The 18831-nt window shown below is 43.8% G+C and overlaps 1 protein-coding gene across 1 annotated transcript; it reads left to right on the top strand.

The window, feature by feature from the left end:
* Positions 1-548: 548 nt before the first annotated feature.
* SMAD9 (SMAD family member 9) lies at positions 549-16830 on the top strand (the record flags this gene model as incomplete). Its single annotated transcript, XM_010132244.1, has 5 exons — positions 549-1173; positions 8936-9193; positions 10868-11005; positions 12805-13026; positions 16574-16830. Coding segments are annotated over exons 1-5 (1287 nt in total), but the record flags the coding sequence as incomplete, so codon positions are not given.
* Between the last annotated feature and the right edge of the window lie 2001 nt (positions 16831-18831).

Below are 18831 nucleotides of genomic sequence, written 5' to 3'. Positions count from 1 at the left end.
AGCTTAGAGAATAGTGATAGATCTTTCAAAGGCACTAAATGAAATTTGGAAGTAGTTGAATTTTAAATTAATTATGCCATTTATATTGTACAACCCTTGACAGTAGAGTGAGATTGGAGGGGCAGAGAGAGATTTGAATTCAGAAAAATATTCTACTCATTACTTCCATAAAATTGGATGTTACAGATTTAATTTTGTAGAACATACTTGAGCTGGACCTGTGGTTACCAGCAAAAAAAAAAAAAAAAAGGGACATTTTCTTTTGTAGTGTATGTAACCCTAATTCTGCAACAGTTTGTCTAGTGCATTAAACTCTAAACACAAATTAAAGTGACTGGACACTTAATACTTCCTGAGGTCCAACTCTGAAATGAGTGTAGAGGGTAGTGGTGAGGAGAGGCTTGGACCCAAAATAAACAGCAAAGAACAAACAGAAAACCGTTGAAAACTGAATACACATTTTGAATAATTTATCTTTCGAAAGATCTTATTGAAAAAACAATGAATGAGTGTGTGAATAACTCTGTATTGTGTTGTTATTCCAGGGTTCATCAGCAGTTTCTTGATGATTGAAAAGATCTGAGACCCACCCTGTTGGACTACTTGTAACCAGTGCCTAAGATTACAAAAACGTATGTGTGGAAGAACCTCTCCTTTGAAGGAAGTGTCCATCTCAGTATTGTGGAAACTCCGTGCAAGCCTTGCAAGGCAGGAGAGCAATTTGTGCTTCTCTTGACGCTTGTGTGTAATCTCTGCTTCTTATGCACACCAACACGCCTATCAGTTCCTTGTTCTCCTTCACCAGCCCTGCAGTGAAAAGGCTGCTGGGCTGGAAACAAGGAGATGAAGAGGAAAAGTGGGCAGAAAAAGCTGTTGATTCCTTGGTGAAGAAGTTAAAGAAGAAAAAAGGTGCCATGGAAGAACTGGAAAGGGCTCTGAGCTGCCCCGGTCAGCCCAGTAAATGTGTCACGATCCCACGTTCCTTGGATGGGCGGCTGCAGGTGTCTCACCGCAAGGGACTTCCCCACGTCATATATTGCAGAGTGTGGCGCTGGCCTGATTTACAATCTCACCATGAGCTGAAACCACTGGAATGTTGTGAGTTCCCATTTGGCTCAAAACAGAAGGAAGTGTGCATTAACCCCTACCATTACCGACGGGTGGAAACCCCAGGTAATTATATCATCAGAATCACAGAATCGTAGAATCATAGAATGCTTTGGATTGGTAGCAACCTTCAGAGGTCATCTAGTCCAACACCCGCTGCAGTGAGCAGGGACATCTTCAACTAGATCAGGTTGCTCAGAGCCCCACCCAGCTTGACCTTGAATGTTTCCAGTGATGGGGCATCTACCACCTCTCTGAGCAACCCGTGCCAGTGTTACACCACCCTCATAAAAAATTTCTTCCTTATCTCTAGTCTAAATCTCCCCTCTTTTAGTTGAAAACCATCACCCCTTGTCCTGTCACAACAGGCCTTGCTGAAAAGACTGTCCCCATCTTTCTTATAGGCCCCCTTTAAGTTCTGGAAGGCTGCAATAAGGTCTCCCCAAAGCCTTCTCTTCTCCATGCTGAACAACCCTAACTCTCAGCCTGCCCTTATGAAGGAGGCACTCCATATCTCTGATCATTTTTGTGGTCCTCTTTTAGACCATCTCCAACAGGTTCTTGTCCTTCTTGTGCTGCGAACTCCAGAGCTGGATGCAGTCCTCTAGGTGAGATCTCACTGGAGTGGAGTAGAACAGCAGAATCACCTCTCTTGACCTGTTGGCTACTCTTCTTTTGATGGAGCCCAGGATAAGGTTGGCTTTTTGAGAAATAGAATCACAGAATGGTAGAGATTGGAAGGGACCTCAGGAGACCATCTAGTCGATTCCCACCTCCCCCACCCCCCCCTGCTAAAGCAGGTCCACCAGGTGGTTTTTTAATATTTCCAGCGAAGGAGCCTTCACAACCTGTCTGGGCAGCCTGTTCCAGTGTTTTGTCACCCTCAAAGTAAATAAGTTTTCCCTCATGTTCAAATGGAACTTCCTGTGTTCCAGTCTGTGCCTGTTGCACCTCTTCCTGTTGCTGGGCACCAGTGAAAAGAGACAGGCCCCATCCTCTTGACACCTGCCCTCTAGATACTCACAAGCATTGGTAAGATCCCTTCTCAGTCTTCTCTTCTCCAGGCTAAACAGATCCAAGTGTCTCAGCCTTTCCTTGTAAGAGGGATGCTTCTGTCCCCTATTCATCTTCATAGCCCTTTGCTAGACTCTCTCCAGTAGCTCCTTGTTGCTCTTGAACTGGGGAGCCCAGAGCTGGACGCAGTACTCCAGATCGGGCCTCACCAGGGCAGAGTAGATGTGGAGGAGAACCTCCCTTGACCTGCTGTCTGCACTCTTCTTAATGCACCCCAGGACACCATTGGCCTTCTTGGCCACAAGAGCACATTAACAGTTCATGATTAACTTGTCTACCCGGACTCCCAGGTCGTTCTCCGCAGAGCTGCATCTGCAAATGACTTGATCTCTCTATTAGGTCTTGCATTGGCAAATCTAATCTTGGTGCAGCCTACTGAGTTGTGCTCTGAAAGGCAGGCTCCATTTGGTGGAAGGACCCTGGCTCTCTCCCTGCCTGGTGGCATCACAGCTCTGGTGGCCAGGAATAAGTGCCTCCCCTGTGGGGTCTGGTCCCATTGTCCCCGAGGTTGGCCGGATGTTGTCCAGGGTGCTGAAAGTGAGCTTCCTCTGCATGGACGTGGGTGCTGGCTGCCTTCTGAACCCTCCCCCTCCAAACTGGTGTCCATTTTCTTGGAGTCTAGGCACCATCCTAGACTTACCACACTGGTTAGATGTCTCATTGTCTGAAAAGCAACAATTGATGTACTAATCCACAGGAAAAATGTATCGCTATCACTCTCTTTAAAGACTGGAGTTGCATTAAGATGACTTATTTTGTTGTAGATACGAAACCAGATCAGTTGATTCTTCCTAAAACGTCTGATGGCTTGCCTTCGGTGGGATTTACTTAAATTTGCTAAATGGATCATTTATGTGAAATATATCCCCCAAGTTCCCATAAAACTTGGATTTTTTTTCGTTTATGATCCTCTTTAGACTGGACTTGGTCAGCACTGAAAACTTGTGACCTCCCTGAAGGGTCGTTTAACTGGGCTTTGTGTCAGCAAAACAGCTGTTTAAAAAGTTTTAGACTTCAATGTTGACTTCTCTAGGGATCTTAGAAAGCATGATCGGCAGAGACCTTGAGCAGTCATCCTGTTCTCCTCTGCCTCTACTACCAAACAAAAGCAAATTACCAGGTACTTTCCTGACAGATCTTTTTCTAATGAGCTTTAGAAATCCCATGTGATAGACTCTCCACAACTTCCCCAGGCAAGTGAATCTATAGCTCTGCTATCCTTACAGTTCAAAATTATTTCTAATGTCTAACCTATCTCTTCCTTGCTGCCAAAAATCACGGTAATTTAATTTACTAATGGATACGGTTGGTAAGTGTATACTTGTTATTCTGTGATTACGCTTTGTCTGGCATGAACTTTACTCTGAGGTGACATTAGGATCAGATAAGTGAACCGTGGCATGTTTCTTTTCACACAGATGAAATAAAGGAAAGACGATTGTTAACGTTTGTTAGACAGCAGGGGCTGCTCCCTTTTGTGATAAGTCTTTCCATGGCAGTGGAGCTGCCATTTTGAAGTTGTATGCGAACTGCTGTAAACATTGTCACAACTAAAATTTTACAGCTGCAGGGAATGGTGCTTGTTGTCAACAGTCTTCAGTGGAAAGCGACGATCTCCTGCCTTGCTAAAATAAACTCTTCAAGACTCTGAGAAAAGACGCTCATAAAATACCCCATTTTGTATATCTTTGTCATTGAAGGCTGCAGTCTTTAGTGTCTTCTCATTTCTTCTGGTGTAATTTCTTCTGGTGTAATTTCTTCTGGCGTTAATGGAGTCTCCTCAGCACGGTAGCTGACAGCACTGCACAGTGCTGTCTTCAGCCCCGGTCTTCTGTCTGTTCAGTGCCAGCTAACAGACACTAGTACTGGGACAATCCAGCAGCTGCTAAATGACTGCCAAAGCTGCTTGTTCTGACTCAGCAGGTTTGAGCTGTGAACACGTCTCTGTTGTTTGCCAGTGCAGCAGACTGGCTATGTCTCTATCAGTAAATGAGGTGGGGCCAAGGTGCAGGTCTGAGCATTGCTGAATTGGTAGTGTGCTCCCAGGCACAGCTTTGGCCCATGCGGACACTCATGGACTAGCAGTTCTCAGGGTGCAGGGGTTAGCCCACGGGAGGAACTTCGAACACATGACCACCTTGTTTTGGAGGTGAAAAGGAGCGCAGCCATGAGGATGCAAGCTGTGCCATGCCAGATCTCCACAGGACCTGGGAGATGCCCCTACTGCTCTTCTTACAGAGACAGCTTAGAAGCTGAAGCTCATAAGCTGAGTCACCAGCTAAAGATGAGGTGCAGCAAGGAGTACAACCTGCTTGGTGTGCAGGGACAGGGGTAGGAGAGGTAACTTAACCACTGCAAGTGGCAGTAATGCAGCTCCAGGCCAGAGGCAGTTAGGAAAGCAGTGCTGCAAGGAGGGGGTGGTGAAACAAGAGAAGAAATGAGATCACCACGGAAAAGGCTGGGACCAAATGATCTAGGTGCCAGTCTGTTTAAACAAGGGTTCTCTTTGAACTACAGGAAATCTTCTGCATCTTGGCCGTTGGTGATACTAGGCTTATGTGAGATTCTCTAAGTCTCATCCTCTGAAGTTAGTCAGCGGTGCGTTTTTATAACTCACAAGCCAGTATTATTTTCATAAAATGTCCGTCCTTTTGGAGGTCACTTTCCATCACTGCAGTCTCTCTTGCTGAGTCAACCACTCTGTGAGCAGATCTGTTAATTTTTATTCAGAATGAAGCAGTTTGTCAAAAATGGGAGGGCCTCAGCCTTTCTTTAATGGCCTGGCAGATCCTTAGACCTCTATTACTAGAGAGCAGCTTTAAGCTCTGTACTGAGGTTCGGGTTTTTCATTGCTTCTGCTGTGTCCTCAGGCTGCCCAGCCACATCCTAGTCTGTGCTGACCAATACTGCACAGATTATGCATAGCTTTTATAGCTGCTACCAGTACCCCCCCCCCAGATTTCTTCTCAAGTCTGCTGAGCAGCATGTGCCGTTTAGAAAAAAGCAGCAAATACTTCCTCTGTTTGTGCAATTGCAGAGAGGGGCTAGGCCACCTAGACTAAAGGAGATACGTATGGTGGCTAGGGTCTGCTTCCCCCTCTGTTGTTTTGCCTCCAACAGCTCGTCATAAGTCTGTATGGTTTGTTGTCAGGGGAAGCTGCTGTTTCAGAAAAATACAGAAGTTGCTTAACCATGTACTCTATTATTTTTATATGAGATCATTCATGTGTAGATATTGTAAATTCTACTTTGTGCCGTTGCTGTAGACAGCAAGAGCCTAAATTAACTTTTGACTGACACTAACTGCTTTTGTCAAGCCTAAGTAGGACTAAGATGTGGTAGCCTCCCAGTTGGAAGACCATCCAATGATCTCACTCTATTTGGAGTTCCTGAATGGTCATGGGCATAGGGAACGGATGGATCTCATCAGTGGGTGGGTCTCCAAAGGCACTAAACTGCTAAGATGGGCTGATGTGGGAGAAAGCACAGTGTGGATGTTGTACCTGGAATTAAACTGTGAGGCAGATGGTTGGCTTGCTAGCACCTGAAGTCACAGGCTCTGGACACAGCCAGGTTTCCAGCGAGAACTGTTGCAGCTAAAGGGAACAGGAGAGAGACAAGTGCAGGAAAGGGAGTGGCAGGTCTTGGAATAACTGCGTTTGTCTTCAGTTGAACACTTGGACATGCACAGGAGGCAGGATCCACCCCTGGCTCTCAGTGGAGGAGAGCAGGTAGAAGAAAGGACCCCATGGAGTTTTATCTAGAAGTAATATCTATAGGAATTTACCTGTGGAGAAAATGTAGGTAAATTATGAGGACAGACAGCTCCCAATGCATTCACTCAGTTTCATGCCTCTGGTCACGCTTCCTTCTGAGTGGCTGAGTTGTGGAGGGTGACATCTGTTACCAAAAGAATAAGGAGGACAAGGTCCTCTGGGGAATTTTAGCCACAGACAAGAAAATCTCTGAATTCCTCACTGCCACAGAGGCTTTAGTCCTCTAGGCAGCCACAGAGCAGTCAGTGGAAAGGCTGAGGAAGGTGGCAAAAGCTACAGCAGAGCAGAAATTAAAAGTACACTGCTCAGAGCTGGCAAGGAGTTCAGGGCTTGAAAATTCCTCTTGCTGCCTCACTCAGAGCGAGTCAGAGGCTTTCCCTGGCAAGTGCTGTTCACACATCTAGATTCTCAGCTTTGATTTAAAGAAGGAGTTGTGTTGAGTTCTAAGAGGGCTCAAGAAAGCTGCTTCCGCATGGCATCACTGTAGCGCAGCTGTCCCTTGCTCAGCACTTCTGCGGGGTGCAAAGGCATCTCCATTTCCCTGTTTTCTAAGGCTGCTGGTCAGAGCTTGACAAGCATCACACCAGTTTCATGGAGCAGCAGAGGAAAACTCCAGAAGTAGCAGTGGCAGCTCACAGCCTGGAGCTGCTCACAGGAGCATGGAATGGGAAGGATCTAGCTCACCAAAACCACATCTGCAGTGGTGGTACTGGTCTTGCCCCAATATAGAGTAGATGAACTGAGGAGTAAAAGAGTCTCTTTCTCTCCACCAGCTATGAAGAGATCCATGGGTGGACTGGGCAATGCATCTCAGATATGAATACCTGTATTGCGTGTCGGAGTCCTACCTGGAGAGTCTAGGAAATCCAAAAAGCTAAAGAAGCAGAAATACCTTTCTCTAGCAAAGGACTTAAGAGGGTGGCAATAACATGTTCATCCTACAGGTAGGAGCATATCAGAGGCAGAAGGAAAGAAAGTAGTCTCTAGGGCACCATCCTTGTGCTGGCCAGAAGCTAATTAGAAATGCATTGGGCCAGAGAAGGGTCTACATATATTCTCCTAACAGGTATCCCAGTGCCTGTGCTTCCAGGCAGGTAAGAAGATAACTTCTGCAGTGAACCCCCTGTCATTGGTCCAATCTTTTGTGTGTTTTTAGGGGCTTGGTTTGTTAGTTCATGGGTGACTGGCAAATTCCCGAATGTATATGCCAGTGGGTGGGAAGAAGAGTGGTTTAATCCTGCCCCAGTTGCAGCATAGTGCTACCTCAAGCAAGAAGCTGTAAACCTGCTGTTGGTACCGGATACTGGTCATCCCTCTCCTGCTTAAACTGCCCCATCTCTCTGAGCAATTGATGTGCACTGCAGGTGCATTCCAAGGAGGGTGTTCCGTCAGCCTCTTCTCATGCACGTGTTTTGCATTATCTATATATTATTTGTTTTATAGCAATTACTCCACTCTTTAACTATGCTAGAATAAAATGAGAGTTTGTTGTAATTAAAAGCTAGTTTCTTAGCTAACCTACCTAAAAAGAGTTGGCCTTACCTAGACAAAGCTTTTGGGCCCAAACAATATGTTAAAACACATCTAAAACATACTCCTGTCAGCATTTATAACCAAGAGCACACATTGCTATTTGTGTCCATAAGCTAGTAAGGATAGACTGAAGGATTACAAGCTGCTGGGTTTTAGACCACAGGAACTCTGGACGCTAGGTCAATCAATACAAGCCTGCTGAATTGTTCCCTCTGTTGGGACAATTCATCCTTGTCACAGTAACCCAGATTGCCTCCTCATCTTCTCTGGTGGCTTTTAGATCTGCATGATAACAACAGGGGATTCATTCTCTCTACCTGTGTTTAAGGCCTTAACTAAGGTAATTAGGCACTAGTTATGTGAGCAAGTAACTAATAGACAAATCTTGGGGTACATGAGTTGCCCGTTTTGGGTCCTGTTTTCTCCCTGGGTACTATGGGGGACCCACTTAAAGCCTCGAGTTGAACTCCCATACGCAGAAATGTTTAGCAAGCCTCTTTGCGTTTCAGCCTGCAGGGCTGCATCTTCATAGGTAACTCATTGGATGGGTTTTCTAAAGTGTTTTGACTCCAGTTCTGCTCTTGCTCCTGGTATGCCAGAATACAAAATAATCTGGGTCAACTTCAGGTTTCTCAGTGCAGCAGTGCTATTAACAGCACTGACAATATGAGATGTAAGCGAAGGGAGTTTGTGAAGAGAGGAAGAGGTCTAATCTTCTATTAGACCAATTTTTGCATGGATGAATTTGGATTTCAGTTTCCTGACCTGTGTTTTTCATGTCTTAACAACCAGCCATTGACATTTGCCTCCTCATGCGAGATCTTTTCTAACTATATTGCAAGAGCTAAATTAATATTGCTGCAATATTTGAATTACCATTTACATTTCCTTTTAAAGATCCCACTGTCTGGCTGGCAGCATTTTCAAGTACCTGAAAACCTTTTAAATCTGGTGTCTAGCTTCAGGTCTGTGTTTCCTTTTGCCCATCTGTAAGACAATGATGGTAGAATATGCAGTGTATTACAGAGCACTGTTAATTGATATTGAAACTTGGCTGTGGTTTTGGCAAATCCTGGTGATGATATTCAGCAAGCTCTTGACATGTTCAGTTTTTCAGAAAGGAAGGAATAGATAATTTTGAGAGAGAGAAGTGTGCCATTTGTGTTTCTGTAAGAGAGCTGTGTGTGCATGCTATACCCATGAATTTTATGGCACCTCGCTCAAGTTAAGAATAAATCCGTATTTTGAACATGAAATTGCTGCAGCTGGCTGCCAATCTGGAAAATAAAGTCCAAGAATAACCTTTTGGTTCTTTTTTTGAAGAGGTTAGTTGCCCTTCAGTGACTTGTATATAGACAATATTTGGCTGCATGTAGTATGCCTCATATACTTTCAGAAGTGCAGTTTTAATCAGATTTTTTTTCTGTTCTTGTTCTTATTTTCAGTCCTACCTCCTGTACTCGTTCCAAGACACAGCGAGTTTAACCCTCACCTCAGCCTCCTTGCCAAGTTTCGAAACACTTCTCTGCACAGTGAGCCGCTGATGCCGCACAATGCCACCTATCCTGAATCTTTCCAGCATCCTCCATGCACTCCTTTCCCATCATCACCCAGCCACATGTTCTCCCAGTCGCCTAACAGCATTAGCTACCCCAACTCACCAGGAAGCTCTTCTGGACCAGGAAGTCCCTATCAGCTCACAGGTAAAAATGAGCTTTCAGACATCCCAACTGAGGCAGTCGAGGTTCTTGCCAGGGCCTGGGGTCGGGGCCAGTTCTGTGTGCTCCCCCCCAGCCTGTAGCTACAGATTGAACTGTTGGAGAGGATGGATTTGGATTGTGACTTCTTGTGACTGTCTCTTAGTATTATCTCCTAGTACTTCTGCTGGATGCCCAAGGGACTAAGAGTTGTAGTCATTCCACTCGTAGAAGTGCCTGTATGAGACTTTGTGACTACTGAAAGTTGAGGAGATGAGCAGGTCTGTCAGGCCACCTTCTGTCTAAAGCTGCCCATCCAACCTACTATACAGTTCATAGAAAAGAACACTTGCAGCACATAAATTAGGAATCTCTGATAAAAATAGTTAGGGTAGAGACATTTAGGAACTCCTGCAAGAGAGACAGGATAAAATGGGGAAGTTGGTATGCAGAAATATTTCTTAATGTTTGGTGATCCCACTGACTGTATAAACATCATGAAATTAAGGCTTTTAACAACCTGGCCTAAAACTTGGTGAAACCACCAGGCAAGTTCCTATGACCTTGGAACATGTTTCACCAGCTCCGCAGTTCTGAGGTTGGCAGGGTTATGTCGCTCGGATTGTTTCCATTGTGAATTCCATACTTAGTACTGCTCTAATTAACTGAGAATTTAACTGTGCTTTTGCTGTTATACATACCAAGAAGGTGTTATGCAACACTGCTGAGAGCTAGCTTTAATATCAAAACATGGCACAGATTCACTCCTGCACTTCATTCTCACTCTTAAATAATTTCAACGATCTCAGCTTTTTCACAAAGATGAATTCAGGTCAGAATCTTATAGTTCAATGTTTTAATATCGCAACTACAAGTAATTTAAATTCATGCCTGTTTTGATTTTTTTAAGTGCAAGAAAGGTGTATATTTTTACAAGGTATTTGTAGTATTTGAACTTTTTAAGCTGGACACTTTCAACACAGTGTGATGTTTTTCCTTCCCTCGCCATTCATTTCTCCTCTAGATGTATACTTATTATTAAATCATATTTAGCAACATTGAAATATTTCAGCAAGTAGTAGAACTTGTTTGTCTTCTCCCATCTCTTTCTTTCTCCTCTCTGTAACCAAGCTGGATTCAGTGGAGCTGGTTCTAACAGGTAAATCAGGCCCATTCCAACTCTGTAATGGCTCCGACTCATGCATTTACCTGAACTTGGGACCTCCCGAAGCTACTTAAAAATGGAAGTGGCTCAATCTGAGCTTCAGTGTATCACAGCACACCGTGTGCTGATAAGCATAATTTGCCTGTGTAACAATCAGGAATGGAAGACTATCTAACCCAAACTGGAGTTACAAGAACCTTGAGTGGGATTGGTGTGCCCAAATATAGATGTCAGCAGTGCAAATCTTGGCATCTCATGCAATTGTCTATACTGTTTCTATAATCAGTGGAGAAAAACAGGCACTCATAGAACAAGATTCATTGCATCTCAAGGTGTATGGCTAAAGTAGCTCAGACGCACTGTGTCTGCACATGCCTATTTTTCTGTTTCCAGCCCTCTCCTAGCTAACAATGCTGAAGAAGTTAAGTATTCACCAGGAAAAGCCATGGAGAATTTACCAACATCCTGATTTAGATGTCTTTTCTTTCTTTTCTTTCTTTCCTTCTTTCTAATAGTGGAAACTCCACCACCGCCTTACCATGCAAGAGAACCTCCGGGAACCCACAATGGGCGGTCAATGGATGCAATAGCTGAAAGTCAACTCGTGCTGTCCTTGCCCAATGGAGGTAAATCTGCCGACGGAGAAGCTGAAAGTAAATAACCATTTTTACTATTCTTCAAAGAAAAACTGTTAAGCAAAAACATTGTTATTTGAACAAGAAGGTTCAGTGATCTGTAGTAATAGTTTTCAGCTGACTTTGTAGTAAGTCTGTGTACTAGACCCATCCATTATCTAGCAGAATAAGTTGATTTAAGAATTCAGTGAATTATGTGTGAAGTTACAGAGTTCAGGCCTTATTTACATCCATGGACTATTACAGTTAGAAAGCTGTTAATGAAAGCAAACACCATTATCTGTTGTATAAACACTGTTGTAAAGACAAAGATATCAAATCGAGGATGGTGAGGCAATATAACACACAAGAGCACTATCAATATCAGAACCGATTGCTTTATCACCTTCTGGGTTTCAAGTACTTTAAAGCCTTGTGGTTGGGACCTTTCTTACTGCCATCTTTGCATTAATATTACATTACTGGCTGGCTAGAAAAGAAAAGGACATGTTCTAGTGAAGTACAAAGAGATTTTTACCAAAGACCAAACTCTTTATCCTCCTACAACAATGCTTTAGTGGGAGAGGACATGGGTGGTCAGAGTGAAAGGGTCTGGGATCTTCCTTGCTCCTTCAAAGCAATTTCTTGACCTCTGCAGTACGGTCTCCGCTACTCAGACTAGTAGTTGTAGGTGATGCCTCCACCATTCAAAGTCCATTCCTGCAGAGCAGCGAGGGGAAATGGAGTTCCTCTGCTGCGTTTTCCTGTGGCTTCCTGCTACTGCAAAGGAAAAATCGCCATTGTTCTTTTAGACCAGTGTATTGTAGTCATAAACAAATGTCCTTTATGGCATGAGGACTGAACGCTGTGCACACACATGCACATTAAAAAAATAATGCCATTCTTCTGAAGTGGTGAGGAACATGTTTGTATCACAGAACTGAAGCAGAAGGAAGATGAGGGTGATAGTGATAATCGCACATGGGTACACAGAGTGGCCAGATAATAGCTGGTTATCGGGTGCTGATACTTTTAATAAATGGTTGAGATGCTTTAATCTCTTTATCATAGTTTACCATTCCTGATCACTGCCCTTGTGTATATTAGTTTGTAGTTTTTTAGAGGTTATGCACAGAGGTGCTCTGGGGGCAGGGGGGTTCACATGCCTGTGCTGGGCAGACAGGATAAGGTTTCCTACTAATTCTTGTAGGATGAATGAGGCTCAGAGATTCTGTTACATTTTTGAGTCTTTCTCTGTCTCTGAGTTAGAAAACCTGGACAGGACTAACTCCAAAAGAAATGACCTTGCTGACGTTTCTGCTTATGGTCCCACATGGAAGCGGAAAGCCCCAAAGCATGCAAAAAAAATGGGGGGGAATGATTACTTCTAAACTTTAGTTTGGTATTAGGCTGAAGGCTTGGCTCAGTTTTAACTTACTTTGAGCCCGTCTGTCATCCCTAGCTCCTGCTGGTGTGCAGAGCAGATGTATCTCTTACTATTTTCAGTGCAGAGATTGGGCTCCTGTTCAGCAAGGAATGTCAGCATATGCTTAATTTAATGCAGTGGAGTTATCACTTTTAAGAACAAGTGGGACTCCTTGGAGGCTTAGAGTTAAGCTGGTGTCCAGCTCTTTGCATGTTTAAGGTTTCAGTCATAAAACTAAGAAGAAACAGAGGTTGCTATTGAGATAAAGCGTGACATAAGTGACTGTTTAGATGAAGAAGGAGGGTGTGGGGGGGTGGGAATGGGAGCAAGGGAGAGAGGAAACAAAACAGAGAATGATTGTTTAAAAAATACTGCTGAGACCTGAGCAGCTGATTAATTTTATTTCCTATAGACTTTCGTCCTGTTTGCTATGAAGAACCCCAACACTGGTGCTCAGTTGCCTACTATGAACTCAACAACCGGGTTGGGGAGACTTTCCAAGCTTCCTCTCGAAGTATCCTTATAGATGGCTTTACAGATCCCTCAAATAACAAAAACAGGTTCTGCCTGGGACTGCTTTCAAACGTAAATCGCAACTCTACTATAGAAAACACCAGGAGACATATAGGAAAAGGTAAGAGGAAATCCCTTCTCCTTGGATCTACTCAGAGCTTGAAGGACATGTGCATTGCATTGTATTAACAAACCTAGCTGATTTGTCACGTGTGATTGTCTTAAAACCAAAGCTCTGAAATAGAAGAAAAGCAACTCATTCTTTCCTGACTGGATAACAGTAGTCAGTGGCATAGCTCCTTACAAAAGCTATTTACATGGCCAGCAAAGACAAAAATGTTGTTTATAGTTGTGAGTTCTAATTTAGCAGTATGTATTTTCATTTTATTTATTAGAGCTTCTGGCAACTGGGAATATTGCCATTGAAATGCCACTAAAAGGATAATTGCTGGTGCCTCAGGGCTGGTTCTCCTCCCACCCATTAACAAAGGGAGATGGATGAAACACTTAGTACTTGAGTTGCTTAGCTGAAGAACTCTCGCAGAGCTGCTCCCAGAGCTTTTCCCCCCTACCAGTCTGATTCCCTGCTTTGTCTACTTCTTGCCAGTAGAACTAAATCTCGGATTCTCCCTCCAGCAGTTCTCCTTGTATGCTCCACTTCTGACGTACATAGACCCTGCGCATGCAGGATCATATGCTACTGGTGACAAGTACAATGAGACCACACCTGGACATGAGTGGCTGCAAATGCTCCATCCCAGCTCACTAGGCCTGTGTAGGGCCTGATATTCTCCCTGAACTTACCGCCGTTGGTGGCGGTGAGACAGAAGCCATGTACTGGCCACTTCTCCGTGCAGAGGAAGCTTTGCCTGTCTGGTATATCCAGTCTAGACTCATTATCTTGCCAACCCAGCCTCTTACCAGTAGCTGCCTGGGAATGGATTTCCCACTGGGCTAATTAACTCTAATTGGTGCACTCCTATTATCTTGTCAACCTCACCTCATTTCCCAGACCTAGAGCAGTATTTTAATTGGTTCTTGATAGTCTAGTGTTGAATGACTGAATATGAGGAAGCTCTGAGACAAATGTGACATAGTTTTTACAAACAACAGTGAACCTGAAGGCGAGTGCAGATGTACTTAGCTCTTGCACTTTTCTCCAGAAGGGAAAGAACTTGTGCTGCAGATGCATTGTGTGAAGCCAGTGTGATGCTACAAGTGTCTGTTGTTTGTTGTGAGGGGTGAAAATGGGTTGTACATCTAGTTCTAACTTACTCAGAAAATAAAGTAAAGCTGCTCTATCAGCATAAGCTGTCAGAGGAGTATAGATCAAAGCTGAGCCCAGCCCTAAAAAAGAATGACAAAAGATCCCAGTCAAAGCTGTCATTTGAGGATGTTACATCCTGTGACTTTCTGTCCCAAAAGAGGAAGAGACAGAGCAGAAACAAAATTAGGTAAATGCTAATGGTCCTCACCCATTCAAATCTGAATCTTCATTGATTAAAAGTCCTTTAAAGTCTTACACTAGGAATCTGCCCAAGGGAAGGGAGCAAGTTGCCCAGAGAGGAGCTTAGTATATCAGAGATCCTTAATTTTACTGGTCTTCCCAGTTTATGCAAATCTTAAAAAAAACATGTTCAAGTGGAGTAGAAGTGGCACCAGTACAGGCCTGCAAAAGAGCACAGAGCAACTCCAGAAGTGTGTAGTTCAAAGACATGCTGGACAGATGAAAGCTACTGAAATGGATACAATTGTCACATGCTAACAGGGGAGAAAAAAGTGTGTAAACAAGATTAGCTCAGTAGGATAAGGATATGTGATTGAATTGTCATCTAGTGTATCAGCGTGAAACCATTTCCTGGAAATACCACATCAAAGCTAAAAACAATCCAGAACACAATGCGACATCTACTAGCAATTGGACCTGTTTCAGCAGTCAGACTTCAAGGACAAAGAGGGGACCTCTAATCAGGGTGTCAAAAAGATGTGGATGCTTGGAGACTTGTCAGTTTCCAGTTTCTGCAGAGAGCAGTGAAACTCTGCTAAAACATATGGACCCTTGATTTGGTCTCCTACAAATATGCGTTCAGCTGCTTGGCTTCCTTGGGAACAAATAAGAGAAGAATGGAAATGCATGCTGACATTTCATTACTGCTGTATTTATTGCTTTTAAAAGGTCCACAAGAAAAAGGCAAATTTTAGCATCTGCTTTCAGAAGTGACTTTGGAGGTTTCGTTACTACAGTCCACAGTTTGGGCAACTCCTTTGAAAGCATTCCTTTTCTTCATGGCTTGGGTTACTCAATATACTCCAAGAATCCAGCCTTTAAAATTTTTTACCTCAGCACCCAGATGTGTAGTCCCCCTGAATCAGTAGCTACACCTGAAGATTTGAAATGTGGTTAACATTTTTTTTGTCTTTATTCTTCTCTGCCTACCCTATGTTCTCTCCCTATTTCAGAAAGTTATAAGAACTCATCAAGATCAACTAGAACCTTTGTGTTTTTAGTCCTTCCCTTTTATTCACCTTCTACAGAAGAGACAGGAGACATAGGTCAAGTAATAGCAGTCACAACATGCAACACCCTCTAATGCCTGGTGCAGTTGGACTGGAGCTCACAACTGGTCTAATGGAGCTGTCATCTCACCCGTGTTCCCAGCGAGTGCTCTGAGCCAACCCCTCCCCCCACCACTCACATCTGAGTCACATTTGAGATCTCATGGGTGCATAGAAGTAAAAGTCAAGTGATGGCTTGAAGACATGAATGGGCTTTAATGTGCCCATCTGAGTCACCCTGGAAGTCTATGGGAGAGTGTTTTTCCTGGATTCCATTCCCACTCAACTTGCTTTTCCCCGAGCTTTTCCCACCTCTGTTTAGAGGCTGTTTTTGTCCTAAGGATGTGCTGATGGCCCTCGCTGTCATGACCACAGAATGATGAACAGACAGGGAATACATAACCAGTCTTTTTTGTGTGAAAGACGACAGGAATAAGACTAATTGCAACTGAATTGTTAAAGCATAGCTATCACTAGCTTTGCAGGCAGCCCGCTGAGATTCTGTGAACGTGACCATTTGTATGTAAGGGTTTGAATGCTGTACCTGGGAGTAGAGAGGAGGAAGTTATTTTTATTTAGTGTTGGTTTTTATGAGAACAAAGAACTGAGTCCTTCCACCCTTCTTGGCCATAAGTGGGGTTCATCTCACCTAATCTGGCCATCAGAAGGCATCTTCACAGAGGACTTGGCCCCCTTCAGGGTGTGGTTTCATGCTCGTGTTTAAGCAGTCTGGGTCCCCATTGCCATACTCACACTGATGAAGATCTCACTGCAAATAAATATTTTGCTTTGTTTTGTTTGCTTTTATGTCATAAAGTACTGTGCTGTTTGGTTAAACCAACCTTCACTGAGAAACCAGGAAAAATAAAACGTGCCACAGCTTTCGTCTTCTAGACCAGTACCTCCTAGACCACTTCATGACAATTTTCCATTCATTTTGGTGGGTTCATTGTACAGATACATGTCCATGCACACAGTTTTACTGTCTTTTAAAAGGCTATGTATAGGCACTGAGCGCCTGTAATGATGCCGGCACCAGTAAAAACGAATTACTGTTATAAAGCATGTTTTGAACAATGGAGAAATAATGCACATTATTTTTCTTTTTCAAGGTGTTCATCTTTACTACGTCGGTGGGGAGGTTTATGCTGAATGTGTCAGTGACAGCAGTATTTTTGTGCAAAGCCGCAACTGTAACTACCAGCATGGTTTCCACCCAGCCACCGTCTGCAAGATCCCCAGTGGCTGTAGCCTCAAAATCTTCAACAACCAGCTCTTTGCCCAGCTGCTTGCCCAGTCAGTCAATCATGGTTTTGAAGTGGTGTATGAGCTGACCAAGATGTGTACTATTCGAATGAGCTTTGTTAAAGTAAGGATTCTTTCTTTTCTCTTCCATTTCTGAAAAGGCAAATCCTATCACTGGTTGGCTTTGGTGCAAAACTTAACCCCATCAAATCCTTCCCAAAGTGGGATTTAGACACCCAGCTTGCAAATAACAATTCAGACTGCCTGTTTTCCAGTATAGCCCTCTAGGTGCTTAAAATCATCAGCTTTTGTGGTCAACCTGGAAATTTCTTAGATTCCAAAATCAGGTATTCCACAGACTTTTTGTGGAAAATAAGCAGATATTGCGTGGTGGTGCTCCTTCCTTGACTTCATTAAAAACTCATCTTAGAGGGACTTACCAACATGTGAATATTGTAGCACATATTTTAGGCAGTTGTGATCTCTCCTACCATTACTGGTTTACAGTAGAGCTTGGTAGACCCATAGATCTGAAAAGAATGTCCTTATGTCTCTAGACTAATTTATAGTCACACCATTACTAAAGACTGGTATATATGGTCTCAGCCGAGAAACACTGAGTCCTCCTTCAGCCCCCACTGAACTTTCTGGAAATTGTTGTTTACCACCTATCTGATCCCTGGCAAGAGATTAGGTGCATTTCTGATGACATTCACTCTGGCCAGCCACGCAGCCAGGACTTCTTGCAAGCAGAATACAAAACTCAAAAGAACATCTGAACTTAGCCCTGTTATTTGGAAGAGACAGGAGACCACCAAAGCTGTTACTGTTTCCATGTCTTTCATATCTGACCTTTGTAGTCTGATTGCTCTGTGTGGCATGTGTCAGGCTGTGTGGGAGTTTCTTAAATCTTCTGAACGGCCTTCTCACTAGAATGAGATCTCTTGACTCCTTTTAGCACTTAGGACCTACTTAGGAGCTTATTCTAGCATCTAAAACCCAGAGAATGATGAATGTTTCAAGACTGTTTACAGATGTGCTAGACTGACTTCCTGAAGTGCTTCTGAGGAGAGCTTCCAGCCTTCAAACTAGAGAAGCTGCACCACAAAGAGCCAGTTGTTCCTGCTAGGAACCTTGAGTATGTCCCTTTGTCTTGCAGGTTTGGTTCTATACAAATGACTGAATCGAGCTGATTGAATTCACATCTGAGATACTAGAAAACTGCTTGAGGCTTGAACCCAGTTCCCCTATGTTCTGCAAAGCAGATGAGTTGAGTCGTATGCAGCTTTTTGGTCTAGACTCTTTTCAACCATCCTTAGGACTCATTTCCTTAACTCTCTGAGAGTGCCCTGTAACTTCTCTCAGGAGTCCAAGCCAAAATGTCCCTGCCTGTGACCGTGCTGTTGCTTTGTTCTTGAAAAGGAACTAACATCTTGTTCATACGCGAGCATTAGGGAGAAAACAGAAAGCAAAGAAACCAAACAAACCACATTTTCTTTAATGGGACACGTGAATGGGCATGTTGTTTGTAAAAGCAGTGTAGCCAGTTACGTGATATTTTCTTTATCTCAGCAACTCAGTCTCTTTGATGTGTTATCTGCTTCCATGCCCAGCATGGCAGCAGAAATGGTGATGTTGATGCACTAAATAATGCCTCTGCCATATTATCACCTTGCTTTGTTGAAACAACAGCAGCCATTATAGTGCTTCAGGCACCAGAAGACCAGTGTAAAGAGTTATTTTGAACCCTTTCCCATGACCTGTGGAAAATGGCTATGCAAATCTCATCTAGGTCCTTCCTTCCTGGCCTGTGAAAAACCTTTCCTGTATTCAGTCTTCTCAAATTATTTCTCTCCCAAGGTGCGAGCCCTGGTGTGTTCAGTCTGGGGACAGGAATTGCCCTGGGTGCTGGGTATACAGTGCACAGAGGAGTATGTTGTCGGTCAGAGCTACACACCAAGAACCCCCAGGTGATAGACAGTCCTGGGGCTTCTCCCCTGATTTGTCTCCAGATGCTGCTGGTTACCCACAGCCCGCAGGGCAAGCAGAGCCACAGGGCTGGAGGCCCTGCCTCCTACTCCGCCAATGCCTGAGCTACTCGCTGGGAGGCAAGGATGGGCAGAGT

This window comes from Buceros rhinoceros, unplaced genomic scaffold (genome assembly GCF_000710305.1).
Source record: "Buceros rhinoceros silvestris isolate BGI_N320 unplaced genomic scaffold, ASM71030v1 scaffold38632, whole genome shotgun sequence".
NCBI lineage: Eukaryota > Metazoa > Chordata > Aves > Bucerotiformes > Bucerotidae > Buceros > Buceros rhinoceros.
The sequence above is the reverse complement of the archived record's forward strand: the minus strand, read 5'-3'. Positions and strand labels throughout refer to the sequence as shown.